Raw genomic sequence first — 22,647 nt, 5'->3', positions numbered from 1 at the left:
CCGGTTTCACTGAACAATCTCGAAGGAAGTGTCCAGACTTCCCACAGTAGAGGCACAGCTGCAACTGTCTTCGCCTTTCTCGTTCCTTTTGAGTTAAAGGTCCTTTCACGATGCCCATCTGCATGGGTTCCACGGAATCATTTCCTTTAGCAGGGTTTTGAGTCTTTGAGATCGTCCGGGTTTCAAATCTGGAGCGATCGGCCTTTCTGTTCTGTAGTTGATGATCTAATTGAGCTACTAGGTCGATATAATCGTAGCACTCTTGCGGAGGATTTACCACCTGTGCTAAGACATCTTTAAGTTCTCCACGTAGCCCCCTGTGGAAAAGCGTGACCCTCTTGTCTTCTGGCCACCTGGTTTCAACCACCAGTCTGTTAAAAGATGCTATGTACACCAGGAGATCTTGGTTACCTTGTCTTAGCGATAGGAGTTCATTGTCCAAGGCCTGCCCTTGTGAGTGTCGTGCGAACAACTTTTCCATACTGGCCTGAAAGTCTTGGAAGTTTTGGAGGACCGGATCATCCTGTGTCACTAAAGGAATGGACCAATCAGCCGCATTGCCACTAAGATAGGAAAGTACAAACGCTACTTTAGCTTGGTCAGTTGGGAATGCAGTGGGTCTACACAAAAAGTGCAAGCGCATTGGTTGATGAATACTGCGTAGCGTTTAGGATCACCTGAGAAACGTTCTGGTGGAGCCAGGGGCACATTCCCTGGCAGATTAATGTGCACTGGATTGCTTGAGGTTGTAAGTGGATAATTCCCTCCCGAGGTAGTCAAAGGTGCTTGCCCAGCTTGAATTTGTAGCAATTGCCTGGCCAGGTTGTCCGCTCGCTCTTTGGAAACGATCAATTCCCTTCGTAAGGCATTTGTTTCTTGACGAGATGCATGTACCTCGGCCCTCAGCTCCCCAAGCAATTGGGCCAATTGGTCTGTATCCGAGGTTTCCATTGCGCCTGGGTGGGATATTTGTGGTAGGCTTCGCGTTCTGTAACGCTCACCTGAATCCCTCGGAGGCGCGGGTCTGGTCTGGGCGTTCTCTGAACCTTCCAAAGTCACTCGCAGGTCTCTGGCACCACCCTGGAAGGGCCCTCTCCTTACTGTGATCTTAATCTGGAGAGTGAGATGTCTGCGGGCAGAGAAGAAACGGGGGTTACCGTCTGCCTGACGGGGTTTCGGCCCTTTCCCCTTCCTGACACTCCTACAGCTCTCCTAGGCCGCATGTGCTCACCTTAGGTAGGTAAAAGCGGCGCTCTCCATCCTGCGTCTGTGCAGGGGCGCTGTAGCCAGTTACTTCACTGGACGATAGTTCAGCCTTTTATTGCGGAGGTAGAGTCCAGAAGGCAAGACCGTCGTTAGCTGCACGAACGGTGAGTGCCTTATATGAGTCTTTTTATTGTCCTTTCAGAATCTTGCCTCTTTGCAGGTCCGGTATGCTGATCCGGTAAGTGGAGAAGTCCGGAGTTTTTGCAGGCAAGTAAAAAGTTCATCTGAAGTTAAATGCACTTTTAAAAGTCTTTTTCCCCTTTCTTTCAGGTCGCGGTGCAATCGGCGATGAAGACTGATGCCGAAGGATCGTGCCGGAGGACGGACAGGTATCACCACTTAAGGCACGTGAGTAGAAATGGAGTCCTGAGCTCTAATAATGTCCTTCTTGTATTTTACAGGTGCGGACAAATGGCGCTGAACGGAGCTCGCGGAGACCGTGGCACAGGTAAGCAGATATCACAGAGTTATCGCTAACCTGTATTCTTTGTAGTTGCAGATGGCTGGAGAACGAAGAATCGCGGCACGAGGCCTTGGAAGGTGCCGGAAGGTGGTAAGAGCAGCTCTGGTACTTTCTCGTGCTACTCTAATGTTCTCGTTTTCCTTTTCAGATGTCGAGGAAGGCTGGAGCTGGATTCCGGAAGGTAAGTTGAAGATTTTCCTGTTTTCAGGTGCAGAAGAAGAAGATCAGCTGGAGCCGACACGGTGAGCGTCCTGCTGCTATTGCAGAATAACGCGAAGCACGTGAAACCAATCGGGTGTGGTTTAAATAGCCTTCAGTATTGCTTAGGCGTCTTCTTCCACAGCTTTCAGAGGTAAGAAAAGAGTTCCAGTATGTAATTCTTGGGAGTGGTGCTGGCCCTACCCAGCAGTTAAAGTAGTCCCAGCAGGATTGGATAAAGAGTTCATCCTGCAGGTAGGGAAGCAGCATGGTCTGCAGGAGGTAAGTCCACCCAAGCACCAATCCTTTTTATATGAGCCCGGCGCTTCCAGTGCCGGGACTGGGTCCCTTCATGAGCATGAGCCTGGCGCTGCTGGCGCCAGGACAAGGTCCAAAAGGCCCATACGGGGGCCGGCTTGTGCCTGGAATAAGGGTCATAACCCTGCTTCCAAGGATGTTGGGCTAGGTCTGACACCTTGGAGGCAGTGGTCATGACAAATCTCTCCTTAATCTCTGAAGACAGCACATTTTTAACCAAACGATCGGACACAAGAATGTAATCTATACGCAAATACGAATCATGCACTAACGAATACAAAGTATGATACTTCCATATGATGCATTTCCTGCCATACATCCACTAAGATACATTTTGCTGTAAATCCACAAAACAAATCGCTAATCCTTTCACCATTATACCTACAATCAGATTTCCTATCCAGTTTACTATCCAATACAGTATTAAAATCTCCCCCTAGGACCATATTTTTCCCCTTTCATCTTCTTCAACAATTTACTTAAAGTAATAAAAAATTGTGCATTCACGGAACACGGAGCATAAATAGACCCTATGGTCATCTTCTCCCCATTATGTATCACATCCGCCAGTAAGATGCGACCCTCATCATCCTTAACCATCTTTTCCATTTTCACTGCTAGTCCTTTTCTGAAAAAAATACTCACCCCCCTTGATTTAGAGTCATACAATTGGACACCGTTCGTGTATATCTAGAATTGGCTAAATATTGTTCAGATTTCTCAATCAAATGAGTCTCTTGAAGGAACACTATGTCACCTCCACCCTGCCAAATTCTTGCTATTACCTTCCTTCTTTTAGATACACAATTCCCTCCCTTCACATTCCATGAGATAAAATGTAATGACATACTGCCTTATTGAGTCCCAATATCTTACTTAGTATCAAAGAACAAAAAATACAGTATTTAATTTTCCACAGCAAGTCGTCCATTATATAATGCACAAAGAAATCAAAATAGATAGAAATAAAGAAAAACAAACTTAATAGCACAAAACATAAACAGAAAAACATATAGACAGCCAACAGAAAACCAAAGCATAAACCCAACAACACAGCGTGATATCCATCAGACTCTTTATAAGTTTTCATATTTACATAACCAATAGTATTTTGAACCATACCTACCAGTTGACTATGCCCAAAATACTTTAAACTTACTATCAATCAATATCTCCATCCTCCTCAACAAGCCCAATTCCTTTGTGTTCATCCACCCCTCTAACATCCCTACCCCCAATTTTTGTCCCACTCCAATTCTCCATATTCTTGCTAACCCCTCCATTTACTTCACTCCCAATCATAGCATACGAAAACGCCTTAAGGACCCAAAATAACTATCTAATATATAAACAGCCAAGTCCCACATCCACCCATCTATAACATCCATTAACTAGTCAGGCCCTCAACTACTACCCATAGAAAACCACTTCCCCAATAAAATAAAAACCAATAAAAACCCGCACCTTAACTGAAATAAAATCTAAAAACGTCTCAAAACTCTCCATCTGAAACCTCCCACATTACCCCCTATATCTTAAATACCAAATACCAGAAACAGTACACATATCTCTAATGTTGCCCTAGACTTTCATCCTAAATAACATTCTTAGCTCAATTGATCTCTAATCTACGTACCAACACTACAGAACAACATAATTTAATCAACGTGCCATAGGGTATGATTTCCCAGATGACCGTTTGCTATTCCACAAAACCCATATATGATAATCACACATCCAGACCCACACATTGCAGTTAGTATGCAAACAGACATTCCTTTTCCACTGCTTGTTAGGGTATGCACATACATATGCAATAACCAACCAATCAAATACCCGATTTCCCACGAATCACACCAGACCCTCCCCAATAGCCAATACAAAGATAAATAGCTCAGCAACAAAACACTATAGAAAAACTAACATAACTCTAAGTGCCTAAACCTCCCATATCCTACCTTACTGTGCATGGCCTCATGTGGACAACATATCACACACTGATTAGACAGTGAAGATAGACATCCGAAATAGCTGGAGATATATACTAGTACTGTAATAACATAAATATGAGCAAGCTACCCCGTGTTAATCAAATGGCAAACAATAACAATAACACCCCTATTACTAGAATATACGTACTCTATGAACATGTTATGGTACCATTAAGCAGGTGATACACTGCATACCTGCCATATCATAGCCTGCAGAACAACTTCAATGAACAATATCATAGCATAACCCCCTTAAATTCCCAGGCATCACCCCATAGACCACATACACTGCTGCAAAATCCCTATGTTAAATGGCTCACACTGTAAGAGCAAAGACACGCCCCACTGTAAAATGTAGATAACTTCTTCCAAGTGAGCTTCTTGCATTGTTCCACAGCCAATCTGCCTGCTCAAGTCACATGTTAAGGCAATTCCTTTATACAGCCAACAATAAGTCACATGTCACAAACCAGCAGTCATCTGGCATTTCATTAACCCCAGCAAGATGTACATTAGCCCGGTACTGCAAACAAGCAACCACATAACTGCCATAGATCTCCATTGTTCTGATGTGATTACACACATTACTCAGTCTTCCATTGAAAGATATCCGCAGCTGGTCGAGCGCTATCAGTGTTAGAAGTATTTGCAACAGCATCTTCCCTCCGCATTCCAAATAAATATTAAGGGACGCAGAATCTTCAGACAGGATAGATTAAGTGCTATCAACTCCAAGCGTGGTCTCCTTGCTTTTCTCCAGTGCGATGACAGAGTCTATTATATTCATATAATATTCAATGAAGCTGGAGAACGCAGCCCCCTCCTCCTAAACTACCTGCTGGGGCACAATATCTTGCCCCTGCCCCGGTGCTCTTGCCCCTCCTCCTTCATCAAATTGTGAGACGATAATAGTCTGCACATGCAGAGTAAGTGCGTAAAATATATTCTGCAGTTTTACCAGTGCAATTAAGGGGAGAGGACATGGGAGAACAGTAGACGATCTTCAGGCATGTGCATTTGATTGTGCAAGTGCACAAACGGTAACAGGGAGGGGGAGGTCGAGTGCACCGAGTCGGAGACTGGGGTAGTGCATAGAGAGACACTCTCTAGGGTTATTTCTAAGTGCCTTGAAGGTGGGTGGGTGTAGGCCCCTAAGGCAAGTGCAAGAGAGGACTGGCGGGGGTAGAGACTCTGGGGTACACCAGGCAGCCAGTTAGCAAGCTGTAAGGAAAAGGAGGGAGAGATGGAGAGAGCAGAGAGCTAGCAGGGTAGAGGGAGAGCGAAGGAAGAGCCAGTCAGCTCCTTAATGCACAGTGTCGAGTACGTTTCAAACACCTACATATGCATTTGCAGACTGCCTTCACCTGAGTGGGGGACTTGGGTCAGCAAGCTCTTTTGAAGTAGGGTCCATTGTTAGAAATACATAGAAATGCACATGCCACCCATGAGAGGTTCTATTTGTGGCAGCAAAACAAAACTATAAATCTGACAAGACTCTTGGTAGCATTGCTCATTCCCCTGTGTTCGGTTTCAGATAGCGAAGACTCGTCACAGGGAGTGCAGGGACTGCCGCAATTCAGAGCGCATACCTCAATCAGCAATGCGATTTGAATTGGCAAAGTCCCTCTTCTGACATGCTCCAAACTGGTATTATGTGGCTGAACAAATTGTGAAAAGCAAAACAAGCTGTGCTGCTTCACACTGCTGGAGGCCGACAACAACCAAACATGTAAACAAAGCATAACCTTAGGACTGTCTGGTAAAATGGCATCCATGGCACAATGACAAATAAGAAAAAGCAAATACACTCATTTTTAGCACACAAAAAAGAACTCTCACTCCGAACAAATGCATCCTTACATCAAACCATAGTCTAAAAAGAACATCATTCAAAATAATATAATATTGATTGTTGCACATGAACCTTATACAAAATACAATCTTTTCATTGAAAGCCTGCATGCAAGTAAACGAGCGACAAAACAAAACAGAGCTTTCCACTACTTTAGAATAAGAAATCTACCGAAAAGTCAAAATGCTCCTTGTAGCCCAAGAGAAACATGTTCTGGGTAGAGAAAAAGGTTGTTCTCAACATCACAATGCTATATTAAGAATGCCCAAAGCTACATATATTTGTTATATGTAAAACACAACTCACCAATGACAAAGGTTCCACCAGCTTTTAATGTTATATTACACTTACAATGTTGTGAAAAGAAAACACAGACACACTAACTAGCCAATAAACATCAAGCAGAGGTAATACTTCTTCAGTGCAGAGGCAGTCTTGGCAAAGAGGTCCCTGAATTCATGGGTAAGTGGTGTGGTCTGGTTCTACGTTGAAATACCGAATTTAAACTAACGAGGCTGAAAAGGCTGAGTTTTTTTTTGGTCGAATTTCGAAAATGCATGTTAGGTAAGAGTTTCATATCAATGATACATGTTACTGACCTGAGTCAACCCCAGAACATTTTCCTCGACTAGTAGATTATTTTTCCCCATATTTCAGTGTGTGGGAACCTTTTTCCACACTCACAGTCTTTTACTCTTTTTATGGGCGTCATTTTTAAGACTCTCCAGTGTGTCTTTTTAATGTTATCCTCTTTGACAACTTTTGGCAATACTGCCTATTGTTGCTGGGTTGCGCCTTGGGGCTCCCCTTTTAACTTTCTCTGGCTAAACTTGTGAAAACTACAGTTCCCATGGGTAGAAAGGATCTTTTTATCCCTTTTACATGTTATTAGATGAAACCAGCACACCCCACACCTTATGTGGAGTGCTGGGGACATACAATGTATCCCCTTTCTTAAATGTTAAGGGACAAGCTTGCCTTTAATGGCTGATGTCAGTGAACCTTTCTTTGGTGCACCTTTACTGTGGGCTGTTTTGACAGCCCCAGTAAAGGCACCCATAGGTGCTCATTTTACCAAAATGGCCCGTCTTCTTTTTTCCTTTCTTGTTTCTTCTCCAGACATCCAGGGTGGGAAAATCCTTTGCGTCAATCTTATCTTCGGTAGGAGACCTCGGTCAAGCCCGCCCTGGCTTCAGAGTGTCTGTGAAGGCAGGAAGCAAAGAAGGAATCAAAAACCCTGCAGCCCTTTGTCTTCAAGCCTGACTGCGAAAATCCAGTTCAAACTGGGAGGCTGGCTGTCATGAAAGGACTGCCAACCCCCCCCAAGTTCGAAAGTTGCATGGCTGTTTTATTGGCTGGGTTCCTGCATAAAAGTCTGATCCTGGAAGCTGAAGAGGTAGTCGACCACTGGAGCTGATGAGGAAGATCAAGAAACTGCACCTGAAATTATTTCCAGCGACCGGAGAGACTGCTGTGTAACCGGAGCCTGCTGTAGCCCTTCCTTTTAATCGACCTGGGAGCCCCCAACACAATGACTCCTACCCAAAGGCTAAGCAGGTGAGATCCACTAGTCCCAATAAGATCCTCATTTTGAGCCATACGACGTTGTGCTACGACCTTGCAGGCCTGCAATATCCCAATACCCTGGGACTTCAAGCCATCGGGCCATGTACGGTCTTCCGAATTCCGAATATTGCTGAAACTTTGTGGGCATCCTGCTGAACCTCCAGAGACGTGAATCGAGTCCATAAAGCCCCCTCATCAGAGTGCCAGGCCTTGCAAATTATGAGAATCCGACTAGCAATATTCAGTCTTCTTCTGGCTCCTGAAAAGGGCACCAAAACCACATAGCTGCATCCAGCGGTGAGGAAACTCTTGCCTGGAGCCTTCTTCTGTGATCCTTACTGCAAAACTCCTTCCAAAGACCTCTCTTCTTGACAAAGGAATCCATCGACTGGGTTTTTGGCTGCAGACCCTGAAGTCTTCCTGATGCAACTCTTCTTCTGTGCTGAGGTACTGCGTTGGCTGGGGTATTTTACCAACCTTAAGCCTTCGTGATATCTATATAGCTTTGGGTTGTTTTCTGTGATTGGGAGGCCACACACCCAGTTCACCCAGGCCCACTGCGGAATCCTCCTAAGGGGGTGTCTTCTCTTAAGTCCCTGGGCACTCAACTACCGTTGAAGTGGAATACTTATTTGTTTGAACAGTCTCGAACTCTGACTTTGCCTGCAACTGAGCCCTATCTCACCCTGCCTATAGCTGGCACCTAGACCACTAGGGTCCCTCTACTGCCTCGGAATTAACTCATGTTATAGAATAAGGAAAGGACTGGATAAGAAAAGGGTTCTGCCTTGAAAAGAATAACAAGTGTTCAAAAGTTAATTACTTGCAAATGAAGTTGGTTGGTAACTGTAACTCTGGGAGTGAACAGTTACAAAAGATTGTACTTCCCTTGAACGTGTGTAGCACTATTCTGAAAAAGTATATATAGGGTTAAAATACTCACCTGTGAATTGGTTGTGCCTCTTCCCCAAAAGTAATGCTGTTGGTTTCACTTCACTATTCCTGCTAGCATATAAATGTATGAGTGTCCCCAATTGTGTCTTGCTTCACCTGACTTGCTGTTAGCCTGTCCAGAACAAGTCTGCCTTAGGTTCTACTTACCTCTTAAGTTGCTGATAGCTCCTTTAAAAAGTATATAGGTTTTACTTAGCTTGTGTTAGCTGTGTGCCATCTGAAACAACTTAAAGAGTCGTTGCTTACCTCAATCTGTGTTGCACTGAACTGAAAAGCAACTGAAATAGTATATCACAACATTAGGTTTTACCTGCCTAGAATAGCTGTGTGCCATTCTTGAAAAGTGTTCCTTTAGGTGTAGCTGACCTTGGTCTGCCTGATGCATTCACAATTAGTGCAAAGAGTTCTTGCTTACCTTAGACTGTGTTCCACTGAGCTGAAAAGCAACTAATTGTATATTACACCAAAAAGGTCTTAGTCACCTAGTATAATGTGTTATCACAAAAGTAGTAGAGGTCTATACTGTCCCTTGAATAAGTGTCCCACTATTCAGAAAAGTATCTTTACACATTGGTTTACTATGTGATTTCTTTGCTGGGCGTCACAGTACAATTGCTAGGGTCTACTACCCTGTATTACAGAAAGTAATCTAAAAGTAACTGATGGTTTTTACTTCCCATGAATAGGTGTGCCCTACACTAAATGTGTATGATAAGGTCTGACTTACCTAGAAATACTGTAAGTGTTCCGAACAAGGTCTATGCTTTGGTCTGTGTACTTTAAAGCATAGTGTTGTGTTTTTATAATGTGTTTATATGATCTGTGATAGTACTCCTTTCCCCAAGATTTATATGGGCTTACTTGTATTTAAATATACCATTTATATATTACAATACATAGTGTTTCTTTGGACCATATGTGCATTACTATTTCTTTGTACTGATTCTACAGCCCTCTCGCCCTCCTAAGATAAGCCTGGCTGCTCTGTTTACGCTACCATGAACTCAGGTGGTACAGCCTTATACTAAGAGTGTTGTCTCAGTTGAATGGTTTTACTAAGCCCTTAGTTGGACTTCAGAAACACGGTAATAACAATGTCTGTTTGTTTTTTTGCATTTTAAATAAATATTAATAATGCGGGGCGAGATGCTGTGCAGTACCTCTGCTTTTTTGCCCTCATTATTTTGTAATTTGTTTATTTGAGGGATTAGTCTGTGGCCTATCTACTAGGCCCGATGCGATTCTGAGTAGTTTTCTCCAGAGAGACACAGATGGCAATGACAACCTCGGGATATCATCTGGCAAATTTGTGCATGTGCATTTTCAGCTCATAACGAGGCATGCATGGGAGCAAACACTGCTTTTAATTGAAGACTGTTCATCATGAGCATCAAATCCACAAACTAAAAATCACATGAAAATTAAAAAAGAAAAAAAACGCACACCTATTTGACTCACCATAATCAGCTTGAAGTTCCCAGTTCCAGTGAGGGAGGCGTCTACACTCTGCACTTCCAGTTTCTTTTTCTGCATATAGCCCACCTTCAACTGATGGACAAGTCTAACAGAAATAGAAGATGAAGTAGGAATTGAGTATTCTCAGATTGGATGCATGTAATACTAAAAGGAGCAGAGTGACATTATTTATCAGTGGACAATTCACTGCTTATGCTAAACACACCATAACTCACTCTCCCCCTACAGAACAAGGCACAGCACACAATTCTCCATTTAGTCTGTGCTGAGAACATCCAAGGTTGTACTCAACAATAGCAAAATTGTAAATAACTACAAATATTCTGTACCCTGGGATGTGCAGTTGTTATCCCAGTATTTTACAAAGGATGCTTCAGAACAAACTACTACTGGACATTCCCTCCCCTCAGATTTTTTTATCACTGTATGCCTCCAAACATAATATTATTTAGCCCTTTTTTAGGTTTTCCCGTAATCCTTTAATGAAAGATAAATGCTGCCTCCCACTCTACGCTATCATCTACTTGCCTTTCAGTGTTTCTCCTTTGGAAAAGGTTGCTTGGAATAATGCAGAACCCCAACCACCAAACCTGGTGCAATCTCCTGTTGCATCCGTCACTAGAGTAGCTCACTGCATCATGACATTTAAAACACAAATATACTTTGTTTGTGGTCTAACCTCCCCGTTCTGCTATCTCCCGCTACATCTGATGTCTCTCTGCATTGGTGGCCTTGCCTTACATTAGTTCCAGTATGGCTCTCTATCCTCTATGCAATATTCCATCAAAGGAATACCTAGACATAAATACCACAGCAAGAGCTCCCTTTTTGGTAATGATACGATATGATCAGTCATTTACAACGCGCCTGTACATACTTCTTTCGAGGCGTGACACAACAAGGGAGAGTACGGAGGGAGGGCAAGACAACGATCTTACTAGGCTTTTTGTCATTCAGATCGTGCAAGTGCAGTAATGCAAAGTGCAGGGCAAGGGAACGGGGGAAGTGCAAGGCGGAGGGAAGGGGAAAGTGAAATCAGGGCAGCATTGCTCTGAGTAAGTGCAGCTAGGGCAGCGCGGCTCTGGGTAAGTGCAAGGAGGTGGGGGACTGTACAGATTACAGTTACAGCCACTAGTGCGCGACAGGCCCGGAGGCAGTGTGGGGGAGACTGGTCCAGGAGGAGCCCGGTACCCAGTGAGACTCTGAGGGTAACTAAGCAACCAGTTGGTGCAGCAGACAGGTAGGTTAGCAGGGGAGGGAGAGAAAGCAGAGGAGAAAAGGAAGGTTTTGAGCTGCTTCCGGAAACTTCAGGTGGTCTGGCTCAAGCGTGCGAGGGGCAGGGAGGCCGTTCCAGAGGGAGGCACCTGCAGAGGAAAGTGATCTAACCCCTAATCTTTGCCTGGAGAAGTGTCTAACCCTCAGAGTTGGAGGCAGCGGAGCGAAGGGCTCGAGAAGGAAGGTATTTAGGAAGAGAGTGTTGGATGTATTGCTGGCCCCAGCCCCAGAAAGCCTTGTGGAGCATGCAGAGGGTGTTGAACTTGATCCGCATAGCGACCGGGAGCCAGTGGAGAGCTTTCAGGGCTGGAGAGATTCGGTCCCTGGGCTTGAGGCCAAGGATAAGTTAATGTTAATGTCCATAGGCCTCAGTGTGCAGCAAGGAAGTGAGCTCAGACGAAGGAGCCATGGAGAAGTACCACGGGGAGGCCAGGTGAAATACCAGGGAACGTCAGGAGCTAGTGAGCTCTACTCATTAGAATTAAAAAGAAATGTTTTAAGAGATTTCTTAAAAGAAGAGAACTCTGAACAGGTACACAGAGAAACTGGTACTGTGAGGAGCAACTGAATCACAGCTAGTGCCACCGAAGCGAGTAAGCTTGTGTTGTGGTTGCTCAAGATTATTGGAGTTACTGGATTGTAGAGAACGGGATGACCGAGAAACCGCAATCCTTTTTTTTTTTAAATTGGGTGGCGCAATTGTCAGTAAGGCACTTATAGGTAAGGGATAGGTCCTTGTATGTAATGAGGTGCTTAACAGGAAGCCAGTGTAGGGAGTTCCAAACTTCAGTAACATGGTTATGATATATGATATGATATGATGGGTTATTTATAATGCGCTTAATACCCTGAGTTTCTAAGCGCGTACCCGGGGATCGAACCCGTGGTGCTTGTGTCGTCTTGATTGCAAGGCGAGCACATTGCCGCTGAGCTATCCTCCCGAGATACATGGAGATACCACATACGGCTCAGACAGCATTGTTCTGCACAACCTGTAAGGAGGCCAGGTTAGATCGAGAAGTACCAGCCAGAAGGAAATTGCTGTAGTCAAGTTTGAAGTTGAACAAAGCAACAGTGAGGACCGCAGTGTTAGAGGTGGATAAAAATGGTTTGATTTGCCTAATGAGACTTGTGGCATAGGCACAAAAAGCCTTCAACTGGCTGACATGTTTGGTCATATTTAAGTTGGCGTCTAGATATATCGCCAAGGGTCTTTACCCAGAGACTGGTCTGAATTGTAACTCCTGAGATGTAGGAAGCAGAGTATCTAGGATCTAACTTAGCAAGAAGTTGGGGAGTACCAACAAGCATAATCTCAGTTTTATTGCCATTGAGGGTAAGGGAGTTCATAATCATCCAAACCTTGATGCCAGCATAGATGGAGGGTATTTTGGTAAGGTCCAACTCATAATTGCCAGTCACTTTGATCACCACCTGAGTATCATTGGCGTAGTTAGTATAACTCACGCAGATGCTGTCAAGAATGTCAAAAAGAAGTTGGATATATAAATTAAAAAGAGCAGGAGAGAGGCATGCTCCTTGCTGGACGCCACAGCTCAGCAAGTGAGCAGGAGATTTATAGCCCCTAGAATCAACAGAGGCAGATCTGGAGCCAAGAAAAGAGGAAAGCCAGCACAAGTGATCGTTGGAGCGATTAGCAATAGTGCCTAGTCTCTCCCGCAGCAGTGAGTGATCGATGAGGTCGAAAGCTGCGGAGAGAGATCTAGGAGCATCAGGAGGACGATCTGACCTGAATCAACAATGTGGCATAAATTGGATTTTAAGTCAACCAAGGATGTCTCAGTGCCATGTAAAGCACGAAAACCGGACTGTAATGAGCCAAGTAAATGATTATTTTTGATGTGTTGCTGAAGTTGATTGTAAGCGACTTTATCCAAAATGTTCTGCTGAAAGGTGACATTAGTAATGGGGCGATAATTATCCACAGAGGCTGGGTCAGGAGTAGCCTTTTTTAGGACATGGGAGATCCAAACATTTTTAAGGAAAGCAGGAACAATTGAGTTAGTAAAAGAAGAGTTAACCAGTTTGGTGACGAGGGGGGCTAGGAAGCTAAAAAAGTCTATAATCTTAGCAGGGGGACAGATTTCATCAGGGCAGGGAATGGCTTGAGGCGCTGAACAATATCAGACAGCTCAACTTCCGATTTCTCTTTTAAGTTAAAAGTAGGTATTGAGGTGACCGATAAGTAAGGAGCAGAGACCTCATTAGTAGTAGTGCTATGAGGGTTGGATAGTTTGGCTTGTAGCGAGACAATTTTATTGCAATGAAGATTAAGTTTAGCATTAAAACCCAATTGAATGTCTAAACACCACAGATTATTTTTAGTGATGGAAGAGTAGGAATTGGTCTTGCCCTCAAAAATGTTTAGAATGGCAAAAAGCTCTTTTTGAGATTACTTGGCTTTACTAATAGGAGTTTCATAGAAATTATGTTTGGCAGCCAAAATGGCAGTTTTATAGTCAGTGGCGGCTTTGCGATAAGAGGCTAGATTGGCCTCAGAGTCTGCTCCATTTTCCTTTTTTGTATTCTAAGGGCAAGAATTTTGTCACAGAACAATGATTGGTCCAGCGTCTCAGTCTTGACAATTTTAATGGAGGAGGGGGGCAAGAGTATCTATAACAGAAGAAACAATATATTTGTACTGATCTACTATAGTAGTGATACAGCATGAAGGTGGCGTGTTTTCCAGCATGGGTTGGGCTAGTTCACAGAAGGCAGCGAGGGAAATCTTGCGAAAAATCATGACAGTGTGTTCAATCATTGGGACCACGCCAGTACCAGGGATCAGATACGCTGATGATACCGTACTTGTGGATCACACTCCTATTGGATTACAGCGATCACTTAGTGCACTAGCGGAATATGCCCAAAGTAATAATCTCCAAATAAATGGTTTAAAAACAAAAATATTAATTTTTGGACAGAGAACTTAAAGCTACATTTTATTAGCATACTGTCATGATCTCTGCTTCCAAAAGGTCAGGGTTTTCCCAACTCCCTTGGAAGCAGATCCATAACCCAGGTTCCGAGTGCCAACCAGTCCCAATTGGGACCTTTTGGACCCAGTCCTGGCGCCAGTGGCACCAGGCTCATAAATATGCCCAGTCCCAGCGCTGGAAGCGCCGGGCTCATAATGCTTGGGTGGACTTACCTGCAGCAGACCATGCTGCTTACTTGCCTGCCAGTTGAGCCTCTGATCCTCTTCTGTTTGGAACTACTTTTCCTGTTGGGTGGGGCAGGAGCCACTCCCTAGATTCAGAACACTGGAACTCTTCTGGAAAGCAGGAACTCTTTTCTTACCTAGGCGTGGCTGTGGAAGGAGACACCTAAGCACTACAGGAGGCTATTTAAACCACACCCGATGGATGAATCTTGCTTTGCGTTATTCTGCATCCTCTGCAGCAGAACGCTCATCGTGTCTTCTGCATCTGATCCTGGGCCTAAGGAAAAAGGCTTACCATCCTGAATCCAGTCTTCAGCAACACCTATAAAGACAAGAAAGAACAGGTTAGCATTACGGTCTTCAGTGACAGCTCTTCACTTACCTGGTCCATCGGCTGTCACCAACGCCTCGCGCTGCATTCCGGCATCTGAAAGACAAAGGCTTACCTACTCTTCGTGCGCTCCGGAGGTCTTCACACTGCATTCCGGCATCTGAAAGACAAAAGCTTACCAACTCTTCGCACGCTCCGGAGGCCTTCGGCGCTGCATCCCGCATCTGAAAGACAAAACAAGGTGCGTTTAAAGACATTGGGGAACTTTAATACTCACGTGCCATTACTCCTTTCCACATCTAACCCAGTGGGTATTCCGGCACCCTGCAGCCGCTCCGAACTTGTACCTGCAAAAATAAAAAGACAGTTAGAGCGCATCGTGAAGCAGGCAACAAGCGCTTACTTACGTGCTTCCAGGCGCTTCTATTCATCACACGGGCTCCATCTTCAACTCACTTCAGCCCGTCATCCGCCATCGCCGGAACCCTGCAAAACAAGAAACATCATTACTAAAGACTTTAAAGACATTAGAATTACTCGAAACTTACCGTTCGTGCAGTAAACGACGGACAGCAGTCCTCTGAAGTCAAGAGGCCTGCTCCCCTTATCCAGTGAAGAAACTGGTTACAGCACCCTGCCCCGAGGCAGATGGAGAGCACAGCGTTCACTTACCTAAGACATCTTACCCTTCGAGTCAGACATACAGTGCACAGAGGTCCAGCCCAAAGAGCCAGCCGTGTGTTACACATCACCTTTGAAGATACGGTATACGCCCAGTCAAGACCGGCGCCTCTACGGGAATCAGGTGAGCGTTACACATACTAAGGGTGTTAAATTAGAGGTGGCTGAGAGGTGAACTTATTTAGGAGTTCCCATTAAAAGCACTCCTTGTAAAGATTTTCATAGCAGCAACATACGTTTAAAGGTGCTGAAAAAATGGCTCCTACATAAAAGGATTATGTATAAGAATAACATTAAGGGCCTCATTAAGGTGTACACTAGTAGTATTATTCCTAGTATCACCTATGGACTCGCTACTATACGAGAAACTAAATTAGAAGGGATTGTCACACTGGAGGCAAAAATCATGCGCACTATGTTGAATGTTCCACAGTCAGTTCCTATGACTGCACTTCGCATGGAACTTGGCATTACATCACTTAGAGCAAAACGACTGATACAGAAATGTGCTTTATACTTCAACATTATTCTGATCCGTCTGATGAAAAATCGATTTATGGGCTATTGGCAGAATACAACAGATATTGTAACAATCTCTTCTTGGTTAATCTGAAAGAATGAGTGGAGGAATTCTTGAAAATTCTTAATCTAGATTCGGAGGTGAGATTAGCTAACCCTAATCGAATGAAACTTATCAAGAGGAAAGCAGGATTCCTCCATGAACAAGGACTACTTATCTAACCGTATCATGAATAAGGAATACAATACTCAGGCCTTCACATTGGGTGCCCTCACTCATATCTTACTAAAATTTGCTCCAAAGAGATCCGAAGATTTATTAATTACCTACGATTTAACATTCTTCTGGCTCTTGAGCATACGGGTGGTGGGCACATATTGGAAGAGAGGAAACACTCTGCCGATTGTGCAGTTTAAAAATAAAGACCGCCAGACATATCCACACTCAATGTACCCAATTAGCAAGGGAGTATGCTTATGGATATAACAAGTTTGTATCCACAATTGCACACATTGGAGAAAATCAATTCTGGGCTGCAATTTTTTCGGGTGAGTCCATTGTTATTTCTGGGACCACTTATTTTGTTTGGAAGAAGGCACTCAGCCAAATAATTTCCCTGAAATTGAAATAATTAAATTCTTTGATCTAATGGATTTTAATGTATAATAAATGAACAATGCACTGTCTGGTTTGTACTGTTATAAATGGTGGGATCATGCTGCCATGATGATTAATTTTACTTCTTCATAATGAAATTTTAAGAGGATTTTATAGATGATTTTATTTGGCAGTATTTATATATTTTTCTTATTTTTAACATTAATTATTATTTAATTGAGTGTCTTCAACGCGAGTGACTGAATACTGTGAATATGTTTGTAATGTTTTTTTTTTCACTATGTGATTTTAATATTGTGTAAAGGTTTGTATTAACCATAAACACAAATAAAATTAAAAATATATATACTAATCCAAGCAGACAGTGAAGCGGTTCTTCCTGTTTCCCAGTCAGGGAGTGACTGCATTCAGAAGCAATAATTGCTACAGCTTAGAGACAGCGAGATCGAAAATACCAGAAGGTATCATTGGTAAATCCCCCTACCACAGTGGACGCATCTTTCCTGCTGGAGTAGCCACCTGCTGGCATGATACTTATCAATATTGCCTCATCACCTGTCCCTGAACGCTTCTCAATTACTCGCCTATATTTCATGAATACTTCTACTGTCATCAATTTGTACATACATAGGCTTTAGAAAATGCTCCCAATCATGTGAACAATCTTTCCCTGCTTTTAAGCAATACGGTTAAAAACTAACGCTCAATCTGGTTTCTGTTCACACCTCTTAAGAGTTCCCCACAGGAGGAGGTTATTTTACCTGCAGTAACTGGTAGAACTGAGCAATCCAAGCTTCCTTTTTCGCAGCAACAGTGAAGAATTCAACCCGCTTCCGACAGACATCTGCTTGCACAAAAAGGAGAATCTCGGTTATTGAACAAGAATCTTAAGTGTTTAATTTTAATTTCGTAAATAGATTTGAAGAATTGAGAAAAACAAGTATTTTTTGAGATACAGGAAGGGAGGAGGACTAGCACACTCAGCAAGAATTTCAGTAGGAAGTTGCAAAAAATAAAAAAGCCACAGACCACATATTTGACATATTTGTAGAAACCTGTGGCAAACACTTCGGCTCATTGAGAAGTTAAGAAGGGGAGGTGCCAAGAGAGAATAGTTCTGTAATTTGATGATTACTATAAAAGCTAGAGACATTCGACCTGGCTCTGTCCATTTGGGTTGACATCGCCACATCTCTTCAGGAAACAGCTAAAACCTTCCAAAAATGTGGACATCACCTCTCTTTACCAATCCCAACCAGATGTCGGGGTACAGTGTGCTGGAAAACAGCAAACCATCCTGTATTCAGCCCAGGTAAAACAGAAACCTTGAAATGAGGAAACACCTCCTTCGTACCACTCAAGATCAACATGTGCCTCTCTGGAGTCTCAAAAGGCAATAGAAAACATGGTTGTTCTCAGGGACTTCAACCCATTAACGATCAAACAAATTCTTGTTGTACGATTTCAGAATCCAGAGACAAACCTTCTGGCATTTGTTCATGGTGACTTCAGTAATGGAATTTATCTGGAAGCACCAATGTAACTGAATCACAGAAATGTGTGCTGAACACAGCAGCCCAACTACTATGAAAATGTGGTCCCAGAAATCGCATCCCTGTCACTTGCCCAGGTGCAGCACACGCATAAAATGCTGCGATCAGTGCACAAGGAGGGAGCAGAATTTCATACATCCAAACTGCCCTGATACACAAGAAAGAGCTCAAAACAGATCATGTGCTTCATAATATCTAGAGACCCATGACACCAGGACAATGCTACAGGGTGGATCCTTCTACTATGCACAGGCTCCTCCAAAATCAAGGAATGCTGTACATGATCAAAACTGCACTCTCCCAGTTTGACACTGAAGACCTGGCTCCTCCACAATCTCTATCCCCAAGGAGGCCTGACCGGAAACAAGATACACCTGCCCAGTTTGAAAGATGCACACAGGCTGAGACTTGACCAGGCCCTCACTTGCACACCTAGTCAAGGTAAAGACACGACTAGCTAAAACCGTCTCAAGGAAGAGGTTTAATACTCCCACTATTGCATAGTACAACAGGAAAATCAACCATTCTTCACCAAGCAGCTAAGCATGTGCTCCTAATCCACCGTTAAGTATCTAGAATGATCTGTGATGCAATCCCACATCCAACGGCACATAACCCAGAAATGATCGGTTAAGAAGTACAAAGGCATAACCAGTAGCCATGGCCAATGTAAAGTACACCTATAATGTACCCAACAAAGAAGAAGGAAATAACGGATCATGTCTAGACCTTGAGGTGTAATTGATAGTATGATGAGAAACCCACATATAATGCCAGGTCCTTTGCAAAATGCACATAAGAGTGCACCAAACACCCTCACTCTGACATAATGAAAAAAGCACACCCAACCTTACACATACTAACAATCCAGTATGATGGTTTTATAAACTACCAATTATACAATGTGCGGTGTGATGTGAATAGATACCGGATTAACTGCCAGTGACACAGCTTGATGCTACTAGTGAGGGTGGCAGTTTATGGAAAAGGATGACAAAAAAAAACTAGAGTCAAGCAAATATCTTAAAGTGACATACGATCAGGTGGTCCACAACTCTATTATTGGTCATCAATATTGCCACTGTTCTTTCCTCCACTGTTTCTCCAAAATCCCCTTGTTAACAATGGCTGAGCAGTTGGAATCAGAGGGTTGTGGCTCCCTTTGCAGTATAAACACAATATTAGCACATGGAGGTTGTTACTGACCTCCTCACAGTGTTTAGTGTTATTGACGGCATGCAAAGCATTTTGACGTCAGAAGCAGGCAGGCAAACCATAGAGAGCATTTCTCTGCATTCAAGAAACAGGAACTCAATTGCCCAGCTAGATTTCTTTGAACAAGACACTCCAATTTAACAAACCAAAGGGAAATCTAAAACATGAAGCAATGCTTCCATTTTAATATAGAGAAATAATTCACGTTTACGTTACACGTAATGCATGATCATGCTAAACAGTTCAACCGAGTTTGCAATTAAAATGCTTACCCTCCAAAGATCAGCTATTTATTTAAATATTAAATAATAAAATCACATTTAATGTACTAACATGTTTTGTGTATTTCCTCAATATTAAACTGACGCTTTTTATTTTTCCACAAGTCCACAACCTATAATGCTATTACCACTTGGTGTTAATAGTATTCTAGACCTCGGGAGGGGTCATTATCACTTGGGGAACTGCACCTTCCAAAACCTATTGCCCTTGGCGACGATCGCTTAAAGACCAGGCACTGAAGCCCATTGCGGCAAAGCCTGCGCAGGCAAAGGGCGCAGTGTTGTGCGCCGCAGGTTTCAGGCACTGTTATGTGGCACCCTCAGGACTCTGCACCAATTAATTCCTAGCTGCTTCCCCCCTCCCGGCACCCGTCTACGCCCGCAACTCCTTGCACCAGGTAAGCCCATTTGCTCTACTTTCTCCACAGTACTCACCCCTCTTATGTCAGCAAACACCTTGACACTCACTTCCTCCCTACCAGTCTACCTCCCCCACTACCCATCAGAATCGATTGCCTCCAGAACCGCACCAGGAGATCTTTCACACCCAAGCAGCCCACTCTTCATTCCACAGCACCACCCCCACGCCATACCAGAAACAAGCTCCTTTGCATGCATACCTGGCCCCTTCGCCCTACAACCCCTCCCCCTTAAACTCCATGCTCACTCCTCTCCAACAGTCACCTATAACGAGCCCCTCAAATGTGCTCTGATCAAAGCCAGATCAGTCACTGCTCATGCCCCTGAAATGCACAACCTCCTTATGACCAACGACCTTGATCTGCTTACCATATCCGAAACTTGGCCCCACCCAGCTGCGGGCCCCGCATTATCTATTGCTACCCCCCAGGATATACCATCCTGTGCAACAATAGAACGCACAAAAAAGGCGGCAGAGTTGCACTAATCTATAAAAACACCCTCGCCATCAGGGTCATTAACACTTGCCCAATCACAAACTGTGAAAAGCTCTCTCGCCAACCAACAAGGTCAGTCTCAAACTCATCTACTAACCCCCAGACCCCATGCTTTCCTTTGAGGAGGACCTCATGCAAAATATCAATCCCACCATCAAGCTCCAAAATCTTGACCTCAACCTAGGCCTCAATAACCCAGCAGACAAACGCAGAAAGAGTAGCCACAGCCATCGATCAGCAGACATCTGAACCTACCCACATCCAAGGTCAAGGCCTCAACTGGATTGCTGATCTCAATTGCAACCTGGCCAGCCCCACCACTACAACTTGCCTGTGGTCAGACCACCACACAATCACCTTTGACATCCCCATCAGCAAACGCCCCAGCCCCGGTCACCCAGTGAAACCAGGAGCCCTAGCCCACTGCTCCAAAAACCTCAACAAGGACTGCTTTACACCCCTCCTCTCAGAGCTCAAAGACCTGGCCAACAAAGCAACTAACACTGAGGACCTCGTCAAAATTTACAACACTATACGCTTCCCGAGCCAAGAAACCTGCAGCAGAAATAGCCTGGAGAAAAGACCCCTCCCTAGCCACCAAAGCACAGTTCATCTCCTTCAGTAAAGACTACAAAAGAGCAATACATACAGCCAATGCCAGTAGCTACAACGCAAGAATAGACCATGCAAAATCCTACATTCACAAACTCTTTAAGATCCTGCATGAACTTGAATCTCCAGTCACCCCTCCCACAGACCTCATTGTAGGCGACAAGTGGTGAACCAGGGTGCAAGATGCCCACATGGGAAAAATCTTCTCACTCCAGGAGAAAATCTGCGCCAAACAACTGGCCATTTGCGCCAAACCGCCTCCTACCACCCCCACACCTCCCATTGCACCCCACTACCCTCCTTCCCTTCCATTTGACTTTTCTGCCCTGTAACAGAACTCGAAGTAGCCAACATTTTTAAATGCATTAAACCCTCCAGCTGCAAAGCAGATACCTGTCTGGCGCCCATCATCAAAGACACACACTCATCATTGCAGCAATAATACACTAGTCCTTCGCCACAAAAACTGTCCCAGTTTCCTTGAAGGAAGCATATATCCTCTGATACTAAAAAAAACATCTCTCAACCCCGTCATCCCCACAAACTACTGCCCAATCACTACCGTACCCTTCATCCTAAAAATCCTCAACCACGCAGCCTGCATCCAGATCCAACAATACCTCGAGGACAAGCACATCCTGGGCAGAAGTCAATCAGGCTTTATGTTACGCCATGATCTGGATAAAACTATTTAGCGTTCATTTTGTACTCATAGTTTAGATAGTTTCATCATTTTACATGCATCTAGTTTCAAAAGGATACCATTTGCCCCTGCTTCGATTTCTATTTTCTCATTGATCAACACAATAGAAACCGCAGTAATGACACTGTGATGTTGTCAGAGTCTGGATCTGCAGTCATTAAATAAACTCTAGATCATGCTAGAGTTTCAGAAGTCCAGCTCAATGTTAACCAATTACTTACAGGTTAGCTTACAGGGACAATATCAAATGAGTTACTACTGTTTTAATCACAGGCGTAGAGACCTATGTGAGTAAGTAATGGATGTATGAGCGCTCACCTTCCGGTGCGTGTCCTCTTCTAGAAGCTTCAGCCTTTTGCCCTCCATTTCCTTCTGTTTGATGCTCTCAGTGGTCAGGGGGTTGCAATTGTTGTGCCCAGGAAGAAGTCGGAAGTAACGATTTTTTTCTGGGTCGAAGTAAAACCCTGGCAGTTCTTTGAACAAAAGAATACAAATATGATCAGTTTATGCAGCTTATATTTGCCACCTTCTATTTGTATAAATCGCATGGCACATAGAGAACAAACAGCAAGACAACTCTTTCCTGCAAATGGTTCATAATCAAAATAAGAAATATCAATTTGTTAAAGGGAAACTCCAGACCCATTTTATTAGTCGGAGTGCCCCTTTAATG

At 43.8% G+C, this 22,647-nt stretch overlaps 1 protein-coding gene across 5 annotated transcripts in view; it reads right to left on the bottom strand.

Annotated features, from left to right (window-relative positions):
- DCAF4 (DDB1 and CUL4 associated factor 4) overlaps positions 1–22,647 on the bottom strand; it is a 497,489-nt gene that overhangs the window by 216,054 nt on the left and 258,788 nt on the right. For all 5 annotated transcript variants that reach the window (XM_069638614.1, XM_069638618.1, XM_069638619.1 and 2 more), the window contains exons 8-10: positions 22,293–22,447; positions 17,455–17,537; positions 10,067–10,169 (exon numbers count right to left, since the gene is read on the bottom strand). In XM_069638614.1, the coding sequence (XP_069494715.1) occupies positions 10,067–10,169; positions 17,455–17,537; positions 22,293–22,447 (341 nt within the window). The remainder of the gene's footprint in view (positions 1–10,066; positions 10,170–17,454; positions 17,538–22,292; positions 22,448–22,647) is intronic.

Source organism: Ambystoma mexicanum, chromosome 14 (genome assembly GCF_040938575.1).
Source record: "Ambystoma mexicanum isolate Mex_15411 chromosome 14, UKY_AmexF1_1, whole genome shotgun sequence".
Taxonomy (NCBI): domain Eukaryota; kingdom Metazoa; phylum Chordata; class Amphibia; order Caudata; family Ambystomatidae; genus Ambystoma; species Ambystoma mexicanum.
The sequence above is the reverse complement of the archived record's forward strand: the minus strand, read 5'-3'. Positions and strand labels throughout refer to the sequence as shown.